The sequence below is a fragment of the Lampetra fluviatilis genome, chromosome 44 (assembly GCF_964198595.1).
Source record: "Lampetra fluviatilis chromosome 44, kcLamFluv1.1, whole genome shotgun sequence".
Classification (NCBI taxonomy): domain Eukaryota; kingdom Metazoa; phylum Chordata; class Hyperoartia; order Petromyzontiformes; family Petromyzontidae; genus Lampetra; species Lampetra fluviatilis.
The window spans coordinates 2,521,282-2,534,714 of record NC_136318.1 but is presented as its reverse complement, the minus strand read 5'-3'; the positions used below and the strand labels follow the sequence as shown (position 1 = coordinate 2,534,714).

At 50.4% G+C, this 13,433-nt stretch overlaps 2 protein-coding genes across 3 annotated transcripts in view; one reads left to right on the top strand and one right to left on the bottom strand.

Moving 5' to 3' along the window:
• Positions 1 to 3,936, top strand: part of GRIPAP1 (GRIP1 associated protein 1) — a 35,293-nt gene extending 31,357 nt beyond the window's left edge. Inside the window, exons 25-28 of one of the 2 annotated variants that reach the window (XM_078876438.1) lie at positions 314 to 430; positions 786 to 879; positions 2,002 to 2,168; positions 3,482 to 3,936. In XM_078876438.1, coding sequence (XP_078732564.1) covers positions 314 to 430; positions 786 to 879; positions 2,002 to 2,168; positions 3,482 to 3,553 — 450 coding nt within the window. In that variant the 3' untranslated portion in view covers positions 3,554 to 3,936. The remainder of the gene's footprint in view (positions 1 to 313; positions 431 to 785; positions 880 to 2,001; positions 2,169 to 3,481) is intronic. The other variant, XM_078876439.1, reaches the window with a different exon arrangement.
• Positions 3,937 to 5,472: 1,536 nt separating this feature from the next.
• The window catches only part of PYCR3 (pyrroline-5-carboxylate reductase 3), a 13,234-nt gene continuing 5,273 nt past the window's right edge, over positions 5,473 to 13,433 (bottom strand). The window contains exons 3-7 of the mRNA XM_078876364.1: positions 13,297 to 13,361; positions 8,787 to 8,966; positions 8,199 to 8,411; positions 7,805 to 7,897; positions 5,473 to 5,837 (exon numbers count right to left, since the gene is read on the bottom strand). Of these exons, the coding sequence (XP_078732490.1) occupies positions 5,655 to 5,837; positions 7,805 to 7,897; positions 8,199 to 8,411; positions 8,787 to 8,966; positions 13,297 to 13,361 (734 nt within the window). The 3' untranslated portion in view covers positions 5,473 to 5,654. The remainder of the gene's footprint in view (positions 5,838 to 7,804; positions 7,898 to 8,198; positions 8,412 to 8,786; positions 8,967 to 13,296; positions 13,362 to 13,433) is intronic.

The window sequence follows — 13,433 nt, the reverse complement described above, 5'->3', positions numbered from 1 at the left end:
GAAAAACAACGGCACTACGACTCTCTAAATAAAATTAACGCCGAACACATTAATATATAGAGGATCGCAGAGCTTGGGCAATGGTTGGCGCTGCCTCGTCGCGTGGCTGCCTTCCTGCTTGTCCGTGATTCCTCACGCCTCTGAGTCGATCTCGATCAATCCAAGATTTATAACGCACCGGCATGTTCGGCAGCTTCTGTTCCGAGAGCGAGCGACTACTACTGCTACTGGGCGACGCGCTGCAAGTCGAAATCGTCGTCGTTAACGCTCTGAATAAAACCGCGTCCCGTGTTTGTTGTGTTTGTGGTGCCAGCAGCATACGGAGAGCCCTCACACGTCACGTCCCGCTGATTTGTCAGACGACGAGGTGACGGATATGTTCCAGCGCATCGCAGAGCTGCAGCAGGAGAAGTGGAACTTGGAGGAGAAGGTAAAAATACCTTGGCGTCTGCTTTTTTACATCTAAATGGACACACAGCAAACGACAGAATTGTATGGAAGCTTTTTAAAATCACAGGAGTCTTGGAAAGCGCACACACACACACCTCACCGCTCACGTGACAGTCACCACTCACCACTCGCACTCGCCAAACGCTCGCCAGATACCAGGTGCCGTTACTCACCAGACGCTCGGCAATACGCCAGACACGAGACAATCCCACTCGCCGTAGCGATCGCCGCTCACCTGGCAGTCGCACACCCGCCACTCGCACGTGAATGGGATGGGACGGCAAAACGTCTCGTAACGTCCCGGCTGACTACTTGATGCTGCTCTGCGTGTGAAGGTAAAACACCTGGAAGCCAACAGCTCCTCTATGGCTGAGGACATCTGCAAGAAGAACGCGATCATTGAGGCGTACGTCATGGAAAGTCGGATAGGTAATTATATTTGTATCGACATTCCCACCGACCCAACTTTGCATTTTAATTTCTTGTTTGCGGCGTTAGTTACCGCGCCAATTTTCCTTCCCGTCGTTTTCCTTCGACCATGAAACTAAATTAAACGATCGCCTTTGTGGTGCAATTCCACGGGAAAAAATGATCAAAGAATGTAAAAATCATCTTTCCTCGCCCGCATGATCCGATGCGCGCATCGCGAGCGTTGGGAATTGTCGTTACTCGCCCATCAAGCCGCTATTATACGCAGCGTGTGCGGGTTGTAGCCGTTGGCGGTTTGACTCCAGCAGGACCCCCCTCCCGTCCCCCGGCTCCGGTTAATACCGCGGATGTATTCACCGCGAATGAGCACCGCCCGCTTCGTAACGAGACGCTAAAGGTCACGTCACATCATTTTGCAGAAGAGTAGGCCGTGGTGTGTTGATGACACGGTCCAAATTTGGCAAGAAATATTTTTAATTACTCTAAAATATACTCTACTGGGAATCGCGTAGCAATCATCGCTGGGTACTGTGGGTGCCGAATTGAACGGTCCCAGATTGTATCCAAACGGCAAAAAGCCGTACCGAACGTAGTTCCGAATCGCACGCTCGTTTAGCAGTGGGAAGGAAAACTGGAGGAACTCGGAGGAAACCCACGCAGAAAAATCTAAATATAAATTATTTATATTGACCCGCCGACGACTGGTACCAGCGGTACCAAGATCGGCCTCCGTGGAGGAGGCTCGTGAAGGACGCTGCTGGGCAGTTGGAGGCAGTCGCCCTCCAACAACAATGGAGGGCGGAGGAGCAACGCTCACAACAACGAGCGTAGCGCCGGGCAGCTAAAATGCAGCAGGTTGGCACAGTAGGGAGTACAGCTGGTGGTACATATGCCGGTCATCTCAGTCAGTCAACCCATGGCACCTGGGTCTGTCCAGAGACCTCCCGTCAGCGAGCCTTTGACACTTCACGTGGTAGCCTCAAAGTGCACCCGGCCCGGCACAGGCGCCGCGGTGACGTCACCGTCACTTAGTGGCGAATGGCGGGTATGGGTATTGGTATATTATAATCTTACACGCAAAGCCACCTGCCCCATGTTTTAATTTTACTACCTACTCTGAAGACACGGCCGCGGCGCACGCCCACGCGCACGCCCACGCCGACCGGAGCAGCATCGGCAGCGTGTTCCGGGACCTCGTGAAGCCGGGGGACGACAGCGTGAGGGACATGAACAAAAAGCTGCAGCACATGCTGGAGGAGCAGCTCACCAAAAACATGTACCTCCAAAAGGTGAACGCCGGTGCATTTTATTTTTTGCCTGGTTATTCGCGAGGGGAGGGAGTGGTGGGGTGGTGGGGTGACACGTTGCGGTGATGCTCGCGAACAGCAGTTTTCGCGGATAATGAGATATAATTTTAATGAATTACCTTAAATACATTTTTTCATGAATTACCTTAAATACATTTTCATTAATTACCTTAAATAAATACGTGAAAAAAAACTATCAAATAAATGGAAATTATAACACGAAAAATTAAAATTGCTTATAATAAAGATGAAGTAAATACAAATATATGAAAGTATCAAATAAAAGTATACAAATGAACGTAGCTTAATTTACGAGTCTGCTGCGCATTACCATTTTGTCATCGCTTTGTCGCGTTACATTTTCATCACTTTATTGTTTCTCTCTCGCGGTGCAGCCGTGTAGAGTGGTCCGGATGCGATTCGCGGACAGCCATAGCGAGGGAACACTGTACGCGACCATAGGTGCAGGAAGAGCCCCCCTTGCTAACCCCCGACCTCGATCGGTCGGTCGATCTGTCTGTCCGTAGAACGACCGATGTTTTCCCCCCCACAGAGGCGCTTGCTGCAGAGTTAACGTCACCGTGTGTTAAGGGTCCGTTAAAATGACAGTAATAACGACGGTTACCACGGCGCCGTAACTTGGCAACCATTGCACGAGGCACCGATCTTTAAGGACATTTTATTTTGATCGTAAACAAAACACGATAAGCACGATGCAGCACGTGGCTCGCGTGACCGGGTTTCCCGGGGGACAGTCCCGATGCAACTGGACCATTTAAAGGAGCGGGGGGTGGGGGGGAGGTAAAAGGTGGGGACTTTAAGAACAATTCTAGATTTGAAGCTTTCGTGACTGCAAGGATTCATACTCTTAGGTTGAAATTATGTCTGTGTTTGTATATTTGGATGGCTTCGTGTACAAACCTTTGATGGTAGCCAGGAGGTTTGCAGAGTACCTTGGTCTCGGAAAAGACAATCTCATGAGAGCTTTTATTAATTTTATTTTTTTACCTACGTGACTTTACCGAAAAAACCTACTTTTAGAAATTTTTTATTTGGGAAAAGATAACAAAAAATTTGAAAAAATAAATTGCGGTATTGTCGCCGCTGGATGGGAAGCGTTAAAGACGCGAGTCAGATCAGTGGGCTCGGAGGAGAGGCGGCGGCGTGTTGACGATTCGTCGTGGGATTCTGTGTTGACAAGCGCCTGCCAGGCTCCGTCAACTTTCGTAACGCGCGTTTGATTTTCCAGGCACGAAACGTTGACGCGAATGTTTGTTTGCTTTTATATTTTGCAGGACATGGAATTGCTATCTCAGGAGGTGGTGCGGCTAAGCAAGGGTCCCAGCGTTAACAACGAGACATCTTAAACTTTCCGCACAACTTACCAAAACTCGCGTAAAACTTCAAGCTCGAATGAATGAGCGTGCGCTTAAGGTGGGGTGGTGGGGGGGGGGTGACCAGTGCTAATCTCGGTAGATGTGATGAACAGAGAGGCCAAAACATACTCCTGGCCCTCGGCCTAAACATGCTTTCTCCAACCCTCAGAAGCCCACCGTCACATGTCCAAGTGGTCTGCCCTAAGCATCCACTCGTCGCGCTGTATATCCAAGCCAAACACCTCACTTTAGTAGCAAACTTCTCTCATCTCTTAGGCCCGCGACGGCGAATCTAGTCGTAGGCTTGACGCGCTCGCAAGTCTCCATTGCACAGTTAGTTTGCTCGTGCAGAGAATAAGCTACGGGGGGGGGGGGGGGGTAGAGGGGGGGGTGGGTAGAGGAAGGACTTTAAATGGCTTGAGAGGACTCGAGTTGGGGGAAATTACGATTTGCAAGGACGTTCTCAGAACCTCATTGGGTCCAGGGGTGTTCGTAACTCGCCTACATTCCGCACCGATGAGCAAGTTTTACGCGCGCGAACAAAAAACCAACCCCCGTGCCGCGCCAAGATTTGGACAGGAGGTGGTGAATATCGAATTGCAATTGTGAGTTGTGACAGTCTCCCACTGTCTGTGTGCCTGCGTGTTGTGGTTTGACAATATGCTGCTGTTAGAAGGGAAAGAAAACTCCCCATCATGTCTGTACATACCATTGTTATTGTAAAAATACAATCCGTGCATCTCAAACGAAGGGACCATCGTCGCGTCAACCACTACTTGGCAATGTTCAAAAAGTAAACGCGTGGTTCACTTTGCTTCCGCGACGTTCCTTCGGTAATTACGAGCGCTCCCGAAAGGAACGCGCGAGAAATCTTTAGCACGTGTCTCTCAAACGTCGTGTTTTAAGTCTATAAACGGTATCCTGTTGGTGCACTTCAGTACTCGATGTTTTTTGTCACGAGTGTAAAACCGGTGTTGTATACCAAGGGGAGTGGGTTTGGAATAACTATGTACTATACCAATGGGTTGTTTATTGTGTAAAGTATTGGAGGAGATGTGGTTTAATTGCATCGCAGTGTCTTTTACGGTCGGAAAATATGAATAAACCTTTTCGAAACTGCACTGCAAGGGACTTCAAGAGAAATGAAATTGATTTGTACTCGATGCAGATGCACCCGCACACAAAACACAAAGTCACACGTGCAGAGCAGCATGTATAAATAGCAATATGTAAATGCTACGTATGCGTGTTTCACTTCTTTGGCACCGCGTGCTCATCGAATGCGCCCCGGGGAAGGACAACAAACTAAACACAAAAAGCAGTTTTAAAGCGATGAGTTTCTTTTTTTTTTTAAAGGCAAGATAAACATGAACATAAAAAGCGTCAATCTTGATTTGAAGCCTACGTGACTGCAGGAATCTATACTCTTTGGTTCTTTCGGTAAAGTCACGTAGGTAGAAAATAAAATTAATTAAATCACGACGTTTCGATCGCAACACAAGCGTCTGTCATCAGGCCGCTTGTGTTGCGATCGAAACGTCGTGATTTATTTTATGCCTACGTGACTTTACCGAAAGAACCAAAGCGTATAAAAAGCCAATTATGTTCCGCTGCCTCGGGTGCGATGACGTCAGGACGCAACGATGGTGTTGTCACCGCCCCTGGCCCTGCTTGGCCCCCCCCCACCCACCCACCCACCCAGACAGATTCGGGTGTCTTGTGAATCGGATGTCTAGAACGGTTTGGTTCTGGAATGGTCCGTGGAAAAACCCGCTCGTTACCGCCCGGCCCAGCTCCGGCTCGGCTTTTTGCCAGTGGACGAGGGGGGAATGGTGGCCACGCGTGTTCATTGCCAAAACGTTATTTTACAACAACAACAAAAACAGACGGAGACGAAAAATGTCATAATCAGCGTTTATTCTCATCACTCGACTGTAACGACGACGAACGAAACAACGAACGCGGTTTTTACGGCATCTCCACCTTTGTAAAGTCAGATTTTCTTCACTTTTGCAACATTAAAGCCCAGGCAACCGTACTGCCAGCACTTAAATGCGAGTTGTAATTGCTTGTAAACATTTAAATTCAAGTCCTACTGCTTTCCCAGATGGTTGGCTCTGGCCGTTGCCGTTTCCACGGCATTAATGACCGTGGATCGGAAGTTCCCCTTTTCCAGTTCGTGTATCCCGTATATTGTGGTTCCTCCAGGAGACGAGACGTCGTCCTTCAGCTGACTTGGATGCGCCTTGGTTTGCAAAAGCATTCTTCCAGCGCCCTGCAAAGAAAATCGTTGAAATTCGCACGACAAGGTGATGTCAGAAGCGGCAGCGTCGTTTATGCAAAACGCATCGTCGCAACGCGCACACGAAGATGCTTTTGGCCGATCAGCGATGAGCGTTTAACGCACTGGGAGGAAATCGGAGCACCCGGAGGAAACCCACGCATGCGAGGGGGCAACACGCTATCCCCGTACGGATAGGCCAGGTGATGCACAAGTCCACTTCCTGTACCGCCCTCTCCTGGCGAGCCAGGGGTACGGCGGGAAGGGAGTTTATCAACATCTGTGCGGTCACTCACCAACCCTCGGTGCTGCTGCCGCAGTGCTGGGTGGCGGGCTGCGTGGACAGCCACCACAGCCCAACTCTATCATTGTACGAGCTGAACCCATAACAAGCGCCGTCGTGGAGAATATACGTAACAAGCCAATTCACCTGCACGTAAAAATACAAAATGCACACGTCCCAATGGCCACACAGCTTCTTCTAGATTTGAAGCTTTCGTGACTGCAAGGATTCATACTTTATCGGTAAAGTCACGTAGGTAAAAAATAAAATAAATGAAAAGAACTAAATTAAATCACGACGTTTCGGAGGCAACACAAGCTTCCGTCTTCACGCCCCCCCCTCTCCTGCATAATGAATAGAAGTTAGGTGTTATCAATCGGCTTAACTCAGCCTAGCTCCCCCCCCCCTACTCTTACCCTATATAGTCGCGTTTCTCTTAGCTCTCTTCACTTACTACAGTGACTTTGGCTGTAACGGTTCCACCTGAAGACGGAAGCTTGTGTTGCCTCCGAAACGTCGTGATTTAATTTAGTTTTCCTTTATTTAATTTTTTACCTACGTGACTTTAGAAAAACCAAAGAGTAGACCACACAGCTCTCTGGGAATGCAACATTTCAGCAGCATTGGTTCCACTCGAGCAAAGATCTGGACCAGTTTTCCACATTCGGTGTCTCACCAGAAGTCAGACCTGCCTGTTGCAATGTTGGTGGACTGTCAGAGGTTTATCGGCAAGGACCCCTCTGTATTAAACATGGACTCCGGTCCGTACGTACATTACGTACGTTGAACTTTCGCACCGTACGTAGTCAACCGCGCTAATCGGAGGTGCGGGGGAAGGACAACAAACTCAACACAAAAAAGCAGTTCTAAAGAAATGAGTTTTCAATTTAGACTTAAAAGTGCATAGCTCCAGTGACTTCCCAATATCGGAAGGAAGAGCGTTCCAGACGGCCGCAGAAGCGCACCTGAAAGCGTGCGATGCGGTGGCCGTCTTTGTTCGATGGTTAGCCCAAAATATCGCTGCGAGGATGACCGGAGTTTGCAAAACCACTCGACACAAACTGACCATTCGCGTCGTTTTGGAGAATATAAGTAACACACTGAGATAAGACGATATGCCTCCTTCCCATAATATTCTCCCCACTTATAAAAATTTAAATCACAAATCCCATCAGCCACGGGGCCTTGTGGGAGATCTTTTGTCGAGCTGATGCTGGTAAAGCTGCTGCTGCTGACGATGATGAGCGTCCGTTTGACAAGCGTACATCTTTCATCGTCGTCGTCGTCGTCATCATCACGATCCGTGGCAGATAGCCCTTATTCGGTGTCCACTGTGCGTTTCGTCATTAGTTGTTTCCACTTCCCTCTGCCTGGTAGTGCCAATATGCTCAAGTAGTGGCCACATCTTTCTGGCACCGACCTCTTACGACGTCATCGTCATCAAGCCATTCTCCGTTAGGCCTCCTTCCATTCCCCCCCCCCCACCCGAACAACAACAACAACAACAGCAACAACAACACGTGTTCACAATTTTCCCGTCACTGTCCACCCTACACACACCCCAAGCTGTACTTTGATCACCCTCTCTCCACGCGCTGCAGAAACCACCGCCGCCACCGCCGCCACCGCCGGGGATCGATTACAATCGGTGACGAGCGCACGCCGCCGTGGGACTTGCCAGCAAGGTTTGGGCCGCGATGTCGCCAGCCACCGCCCTCGTCATCCCCATCTTCACGGCTCCATCCGCCAACGCCTCCGCAAACATGTACGCCTGGCGCGCGCGGGAGTCGCGAAGCAAACGCGGTTACCGTCCTGCGGCGAGACAACTCTTCGTGCGAACGTACACGCTGCGTCCAAACCGGCTCCAAGGCGATTCGGGTGTTGAAAGCGGCTTACATCGGCGACCGAGGTGCGATGATCGAGGACTCTGGTGTTGAACGGAGGTGACGAACGTGTGATTATTATCAATGACTCTGGTATTCAACGGAGGTGTGATGATCGATGACTCTGGTATTGAACGTAGGTGACGGAGGTGTGATGATCGATGACTCTGGTGTTGGAACGCGGCTTACGTAGGCGATGCCGCTGCCGCTCATTCCCGTGTGGATGTCGATGTAGGGCTCGGGCACCGCGAGGCACATGCCGCAGTGCGACAGCAGCTCCTGCAGGAGCAGCGCCTCCTCTGGCGTCGTGCTGCGCCCGCGGGCAAACACCATGGCTCCCTCTCCCACCTGGCACGCCGTGTTGGGCATCAGCCGCACCACGCGAGCACCCATGGGCAGCTCCTGCGGCAGGTGAAGAGAGAGGAGTTGAGCGACGATTTACAATTCGGCTTTGCTCTCCAACACCCCGGTGGTGCTGTACTGGTAACGAACTGTCACGGTCTGTTTAGGTGACAAACCTTACTGGTTGGCTGTGTCGGGCGGTGGCGGGTTTAACGACGCCATCTAACCCAAAAAAACCTCTATTATGGACAATATAGCTTCTTGGTTCTTTCGGTAAAGTCACGTAGAAGGGAAGTAATACAATAATAAAAATAAAACATAATAAAATAATTCTCACGACGTTTCGGCCACAACGCAAGCAGCCGTCCTCAGGTGAAGACCAGGTCTGTCGGGGAGAGAGCGTCTTAAATCGAAAAATGGACAATATAGTTTTACCTTTTCCAAGGTTGCGATCGTGATGCCAGCCGCGATGGACACGATCAGGTGGTCTCCCGTCACCTCTGCGCGAATGTCAGCCAACGCGGCCCTGACGACAGGCGGCTTCGTGGCGATGAAGACAACCTTGCAGGCCCGGACCACCTCTCCGTTGTCTCTTGTCGTCCTCATTCCAGCCTCCTGAAAAATGTGTGTGGAAGGGGGGGGGGGGGGTATAACAAACGTCGAGTCATGTAACACCGTCTGATTACAATCATTATCGAACACCGCTGGCCAAAGGGGTCAGAAACAACGAGGAAGAAATGACGCTCCGAACGACGTCGTCACGGGTGAGGGTGTAACGCGTCTGTTGAGCTGGTTTGGGCGGTGAAAGGTTATTTGTTTGAAGGGCTTAGGGAAAAGGAGAGTTAAGGGAGGGGATTGCAAAGCGGTGGAGCGGTGTGAGGGAAGAGTACAAAGAGAAGTGGGGTGGCTCTGCAGTGTGGCGAGTGGGTGCATGGGTGAGTGAGTGAGTGGGTGATTGGATGGGTGGGTGATTGGGTAAGTGAATGGGTTAGTTAGTGGGTGGGTGGGTGAGTGAGTGGGTGAATGGATAGGTGATTGGGTGAGTGGATAGATGGGTGATTGGGTGAGTGGATAGATGGGTGATTGGGTAAGTAAATGGGTTAGATAGTGGGTGGGTGAGTGGATGAATGGATGGGTGGGTGATTGGGTAAGTGAATGGGTTAGCTAGTGGGTGGGTGGGTGGGTGAGTGAGTGAGTGGGTGAGTGATTGGGTGAGTGGATGGGTGGGTGATTGGGTAAGTGAATGGGTTAGCTAGTGGGTGGGTGGGTGGGTGAGTGAGTGGGTGAGTGATTGGGTGAGTGGATGGGTGGGTGATTGGGTAAGTGAATGGGTTAGTTAGTGGGTGGGTGGGTGAGTGAGTGGGTGAATGGATAGGTGATTGGGTGAGTGGATAGATGGGTGATTGGATGAGTGGATAGATGGGTGATTGGGTAAGTAAATGGGTTAGATAGTGGGTGGGTGAGTGAGTGGATGAATGGATGGGTGATTGGGTGAGTGGATAGATAGGTGATTGGGTAAGTGAATGGGTTCGCTAGTGGGTGGGTGAGTAAGTGGGTGAATGGATGGGTGAGTGAGTGGGTGAATGGATGGGTGATTGGGTGAGTGGATAGATAGGTGATTGGGTAAGTGAATGGGTTCGCTAGTGGGTGGGTGAGTAAGTGGGTGAATGGATGGGTGAGTGAGTGGGTGAATGGATGGGTGATTGGGTGAGTGGATAGATAGGTGATTGGGTAAATGAATGGGTTCGCTAGTGGGTGGGTGAGTAAGTGGGTGAATGGATGGGTGAGTGAGTGGGTGAATGGATGGGTGATTGGGTGAGTGGATAAATGGGTGATTGGGTGAGTGGATAGATGGGTGATTGGGTGAGTGGATAGATAGGTGATTGGGTAAGTGAATGGGTTCGCTAGTGGGTGGGTGAGTAAGTGGGTGAATGGATGGGTGAGTGAGTGGGTGAATGGATGGGTGATTGGGTGAGTGGATAGATAGGTGATTGGGTAAGTGAATGGGTTAGCTAGTGGGTGGGTGAGTAAGTGGGTGAATGGATGGGTGAGTGAGTGGGTGATTGGATGGGTGGGTGATTGGGTAAGTGAATGGGTTAGTTAGTGGGTGGGTGGGTGAGTGAGTGGGTGAATGGATAGGTGATTGGGTGAGTGGATAGATGGGTGATTGGGTGAGTGGATAGATGGGTGATTGGGTAAGTAAATGGGTTAGATAGTGGGTGGGTGAGTGAGTGGATGAATGGATGGGTGATTGGGTGAGTGGATAGATAGGTGATTGGGTAAGTGAATGGGTTCGCTAGTGGGTGGGTGAGTAAGTGGGTGAATGGATGGGTGAGTGAGTGGGTGAATGGATGGGTGATTGGGTGAGTGGATAGATAGGTGATTGGGTAAGTGAATGGGTTAGCTAGTGGGTGGGTGAGTAAGTGGGTGAATGGATGGGTGAGTGAGTGGGTGATTGGATGGGTGGGTGATTGGGTAAGTGAATGGGTTAGTTAGTGGGTGGGTGGGTGAGTGAGTGGGTGAATGGATAGGTGATTGGGTGAGTGGATAGATGGGTGATTGGGTGAGTGGATAGATGGGTGATTGGGTAAGTAAATGGGTTAGATAGTGGGTGGGTGAGTGAGTGGATGAATGGATGGGTGATTGGGTGAGTGGATAGATAGGTGATTGGGTAAGTGAATGGGTTCGCTAGTGGGTGGGTGAGTAAGTGGGTGAATGGATGGGTGAGTGAGTGGGTGAATGGATGGGTGATTGGGTGAGTGGATAGATAGGTGATTGGGTAAGTGAATGGGTTAGCTAGTGGGTGGGTGAGTAAGTGGGTGAATGGATGGGTGAGTGAGTGGGTGATTGGATGGGTGGGTGATTGGGTAAGTGAATGGGTTAGTTAGTGGGTGGGTGGGTGAGTGAGTGGGTGAATGGATAGGTGATTGGGTGAGTGGATAGATGGGTGATTGGGTGAGTGGATAGATGGGTGATTGGGTAAGTAAATGGGTTAGATAGTGGGTGGGTGAGTGAGTGGATGAATGGATGGGTGATTGGGTGAGTGGATAGATAGGTGATTGGGTAAGTGAATGGGTTCGCTAGTGGGTGGGTGAGTAAGTGGGTGAATGGATGGGTGAGTGAGTGGGTGAATGGATGGGTGATTGGGTGAGTGGATAGATAGGGGATTGGGTAAGTGAATGGGTTAGCTAGTGGGTGGGTGAGTAAGTGGGTGAATGGATGGGTGAGTGAGTGGGTGATTGGATGGGTGGGTGATTGGGTAAGTGAATGGGTTAGTTAGTGGGTGGGTGGGTGAGTGAGTGGGTGAATGGATAGGTGATTGGGTGAGTGGATAGATGGGTGATTGGGTGAGTGGATAGATGGGTGATTGGGTAAGTAAATGGGTTAGATAGTGGGTGGGTGAGTGAGTGGATGAATGGATGGGTGATTGGGTGAGTGGATAGATAGGTGATTGGGTAAGTGAATGGGTTCGCTAGTGGGTGGGTGAGTAAGTGGGTGAATGGATGGGTGAGTGAGTGGGTGAATGGATGGGTGATTGGGTGAGTGGATAGATAGGTGATTGGGTAAGTGAATGGGTTAGCTAGTGGGTGGGTGAGTAAGTGGGTGAATGGATGGGTGAGTGAGTGGGTGAATGGATGGGTGATTGGGTGAGTGGATAAATGGGTGATTGGGTAAGTGGATGAGTGGGTGATTGGGTAAGTGAGCAGGCTAGAGAGTGGGTGGGGGAGTGAATGAGTGGGTGGGTGAGTGGGCAAGTGAGTAAGCTAGTTAGTGGGTGAGTGAGTGGGTGAGTGGGTGAGTGGGTGGGTGGGTGGGTGAGTGAGTGAGTGGGTGGGTGAGTGGGTGGGTGAGTGGGTGGGTGAGTGGGTGGGTGAGTGGGTGGGTGAGTGGGTGGGTGAGTGGGTGGGTGAGTGAGTGGGTGAGTGGGTGAGTGGGTGGGTGGGTGGGTGAGTGGGTGAGTGGGTGAGTGGGTGGGTGAGTGGGTGGGTGAGTGGGTGGGTGAGTGGGTGGGTGAGTGGGTGGGTGAGTGGGTGGGTGAGTGGGTGGGTGAGTGGGTGGGTGAGTGGGTGGGTGAGTGGGTGAGTGGGTGGGTGGGTGAATGAGTGTTTTACACGGCACTGGATTAAATGCTTCGACGGCTCACAGAGACTTGCATTACATTTCATGCGGGCACACACTGCAGTCAAAAGCCAAATCCAGATATTACATGAAATGTTAAACTCTGAAAACGTTTTTTTTTTGGGTCCTCCAACTTTGAGGGATCAAAGTATTATAACTTAAATGTTGAACCACACTCGACAAAAGTTTGCATCTGGAGGTGTTTAAGGGTTCTGAATCAAAATAAGACCTCCGTTTTAAACATATATATACACTGTAAGTTTAAATGACCAATTTTGATTCCCTCCGAACTCAGGGCGCTAAAGAGTGTGTTTTTAACTTTTTGTTTACAAAGCGAGGACCTATGACGGTTTACACCGGAATGTTTCCAAGGACATCAAATCTTCGATCGCCAAATCTTTCGGTAGGCCTTTGTGGAAGAGGTGCGACACATAAGAAACAATGCAATCGGTAAGTTTAACACGTAGGTGGCTTTCATGACCAATATTCATAAGAGGTTTTGTTTTTTTGGGTTAGATCGCATCAATATAAATGTATCGTTAAACCCACCACCGCCCGACACAGCCAATTAGTAAAGTTTGTCACGTAAAACACAATGTGCCAATTCGTCACTAGCACAGCCACACCGGTGTGTGTGTTGGAGAGTAAACCCACAACAACATTTACGATTCGAGTACCGTGACGTTTCGCCGATAATTACAACCGGCATCATCAGGCGACAGCCAGAGTTGTGGAGAAATCCTCCCGTTTCGGTCTCAAAGCCTCCTGTTTCGGTCCGCCGGCAAGCTCGGCGCATCGCGATTACGCCACACGACGGCGTACGCACCGTGAAGAGACCCGTGGAGCGGTCGGTCGGCGCGCTCGCCAGGATGCGGTCAGCTTTTACAATTCCTGAAGAAGAAGAAAAAACGACAAAGGCCGGGAAGGGGATCATCGCGGCAAACTCCGTTAACCCCCCGCCCC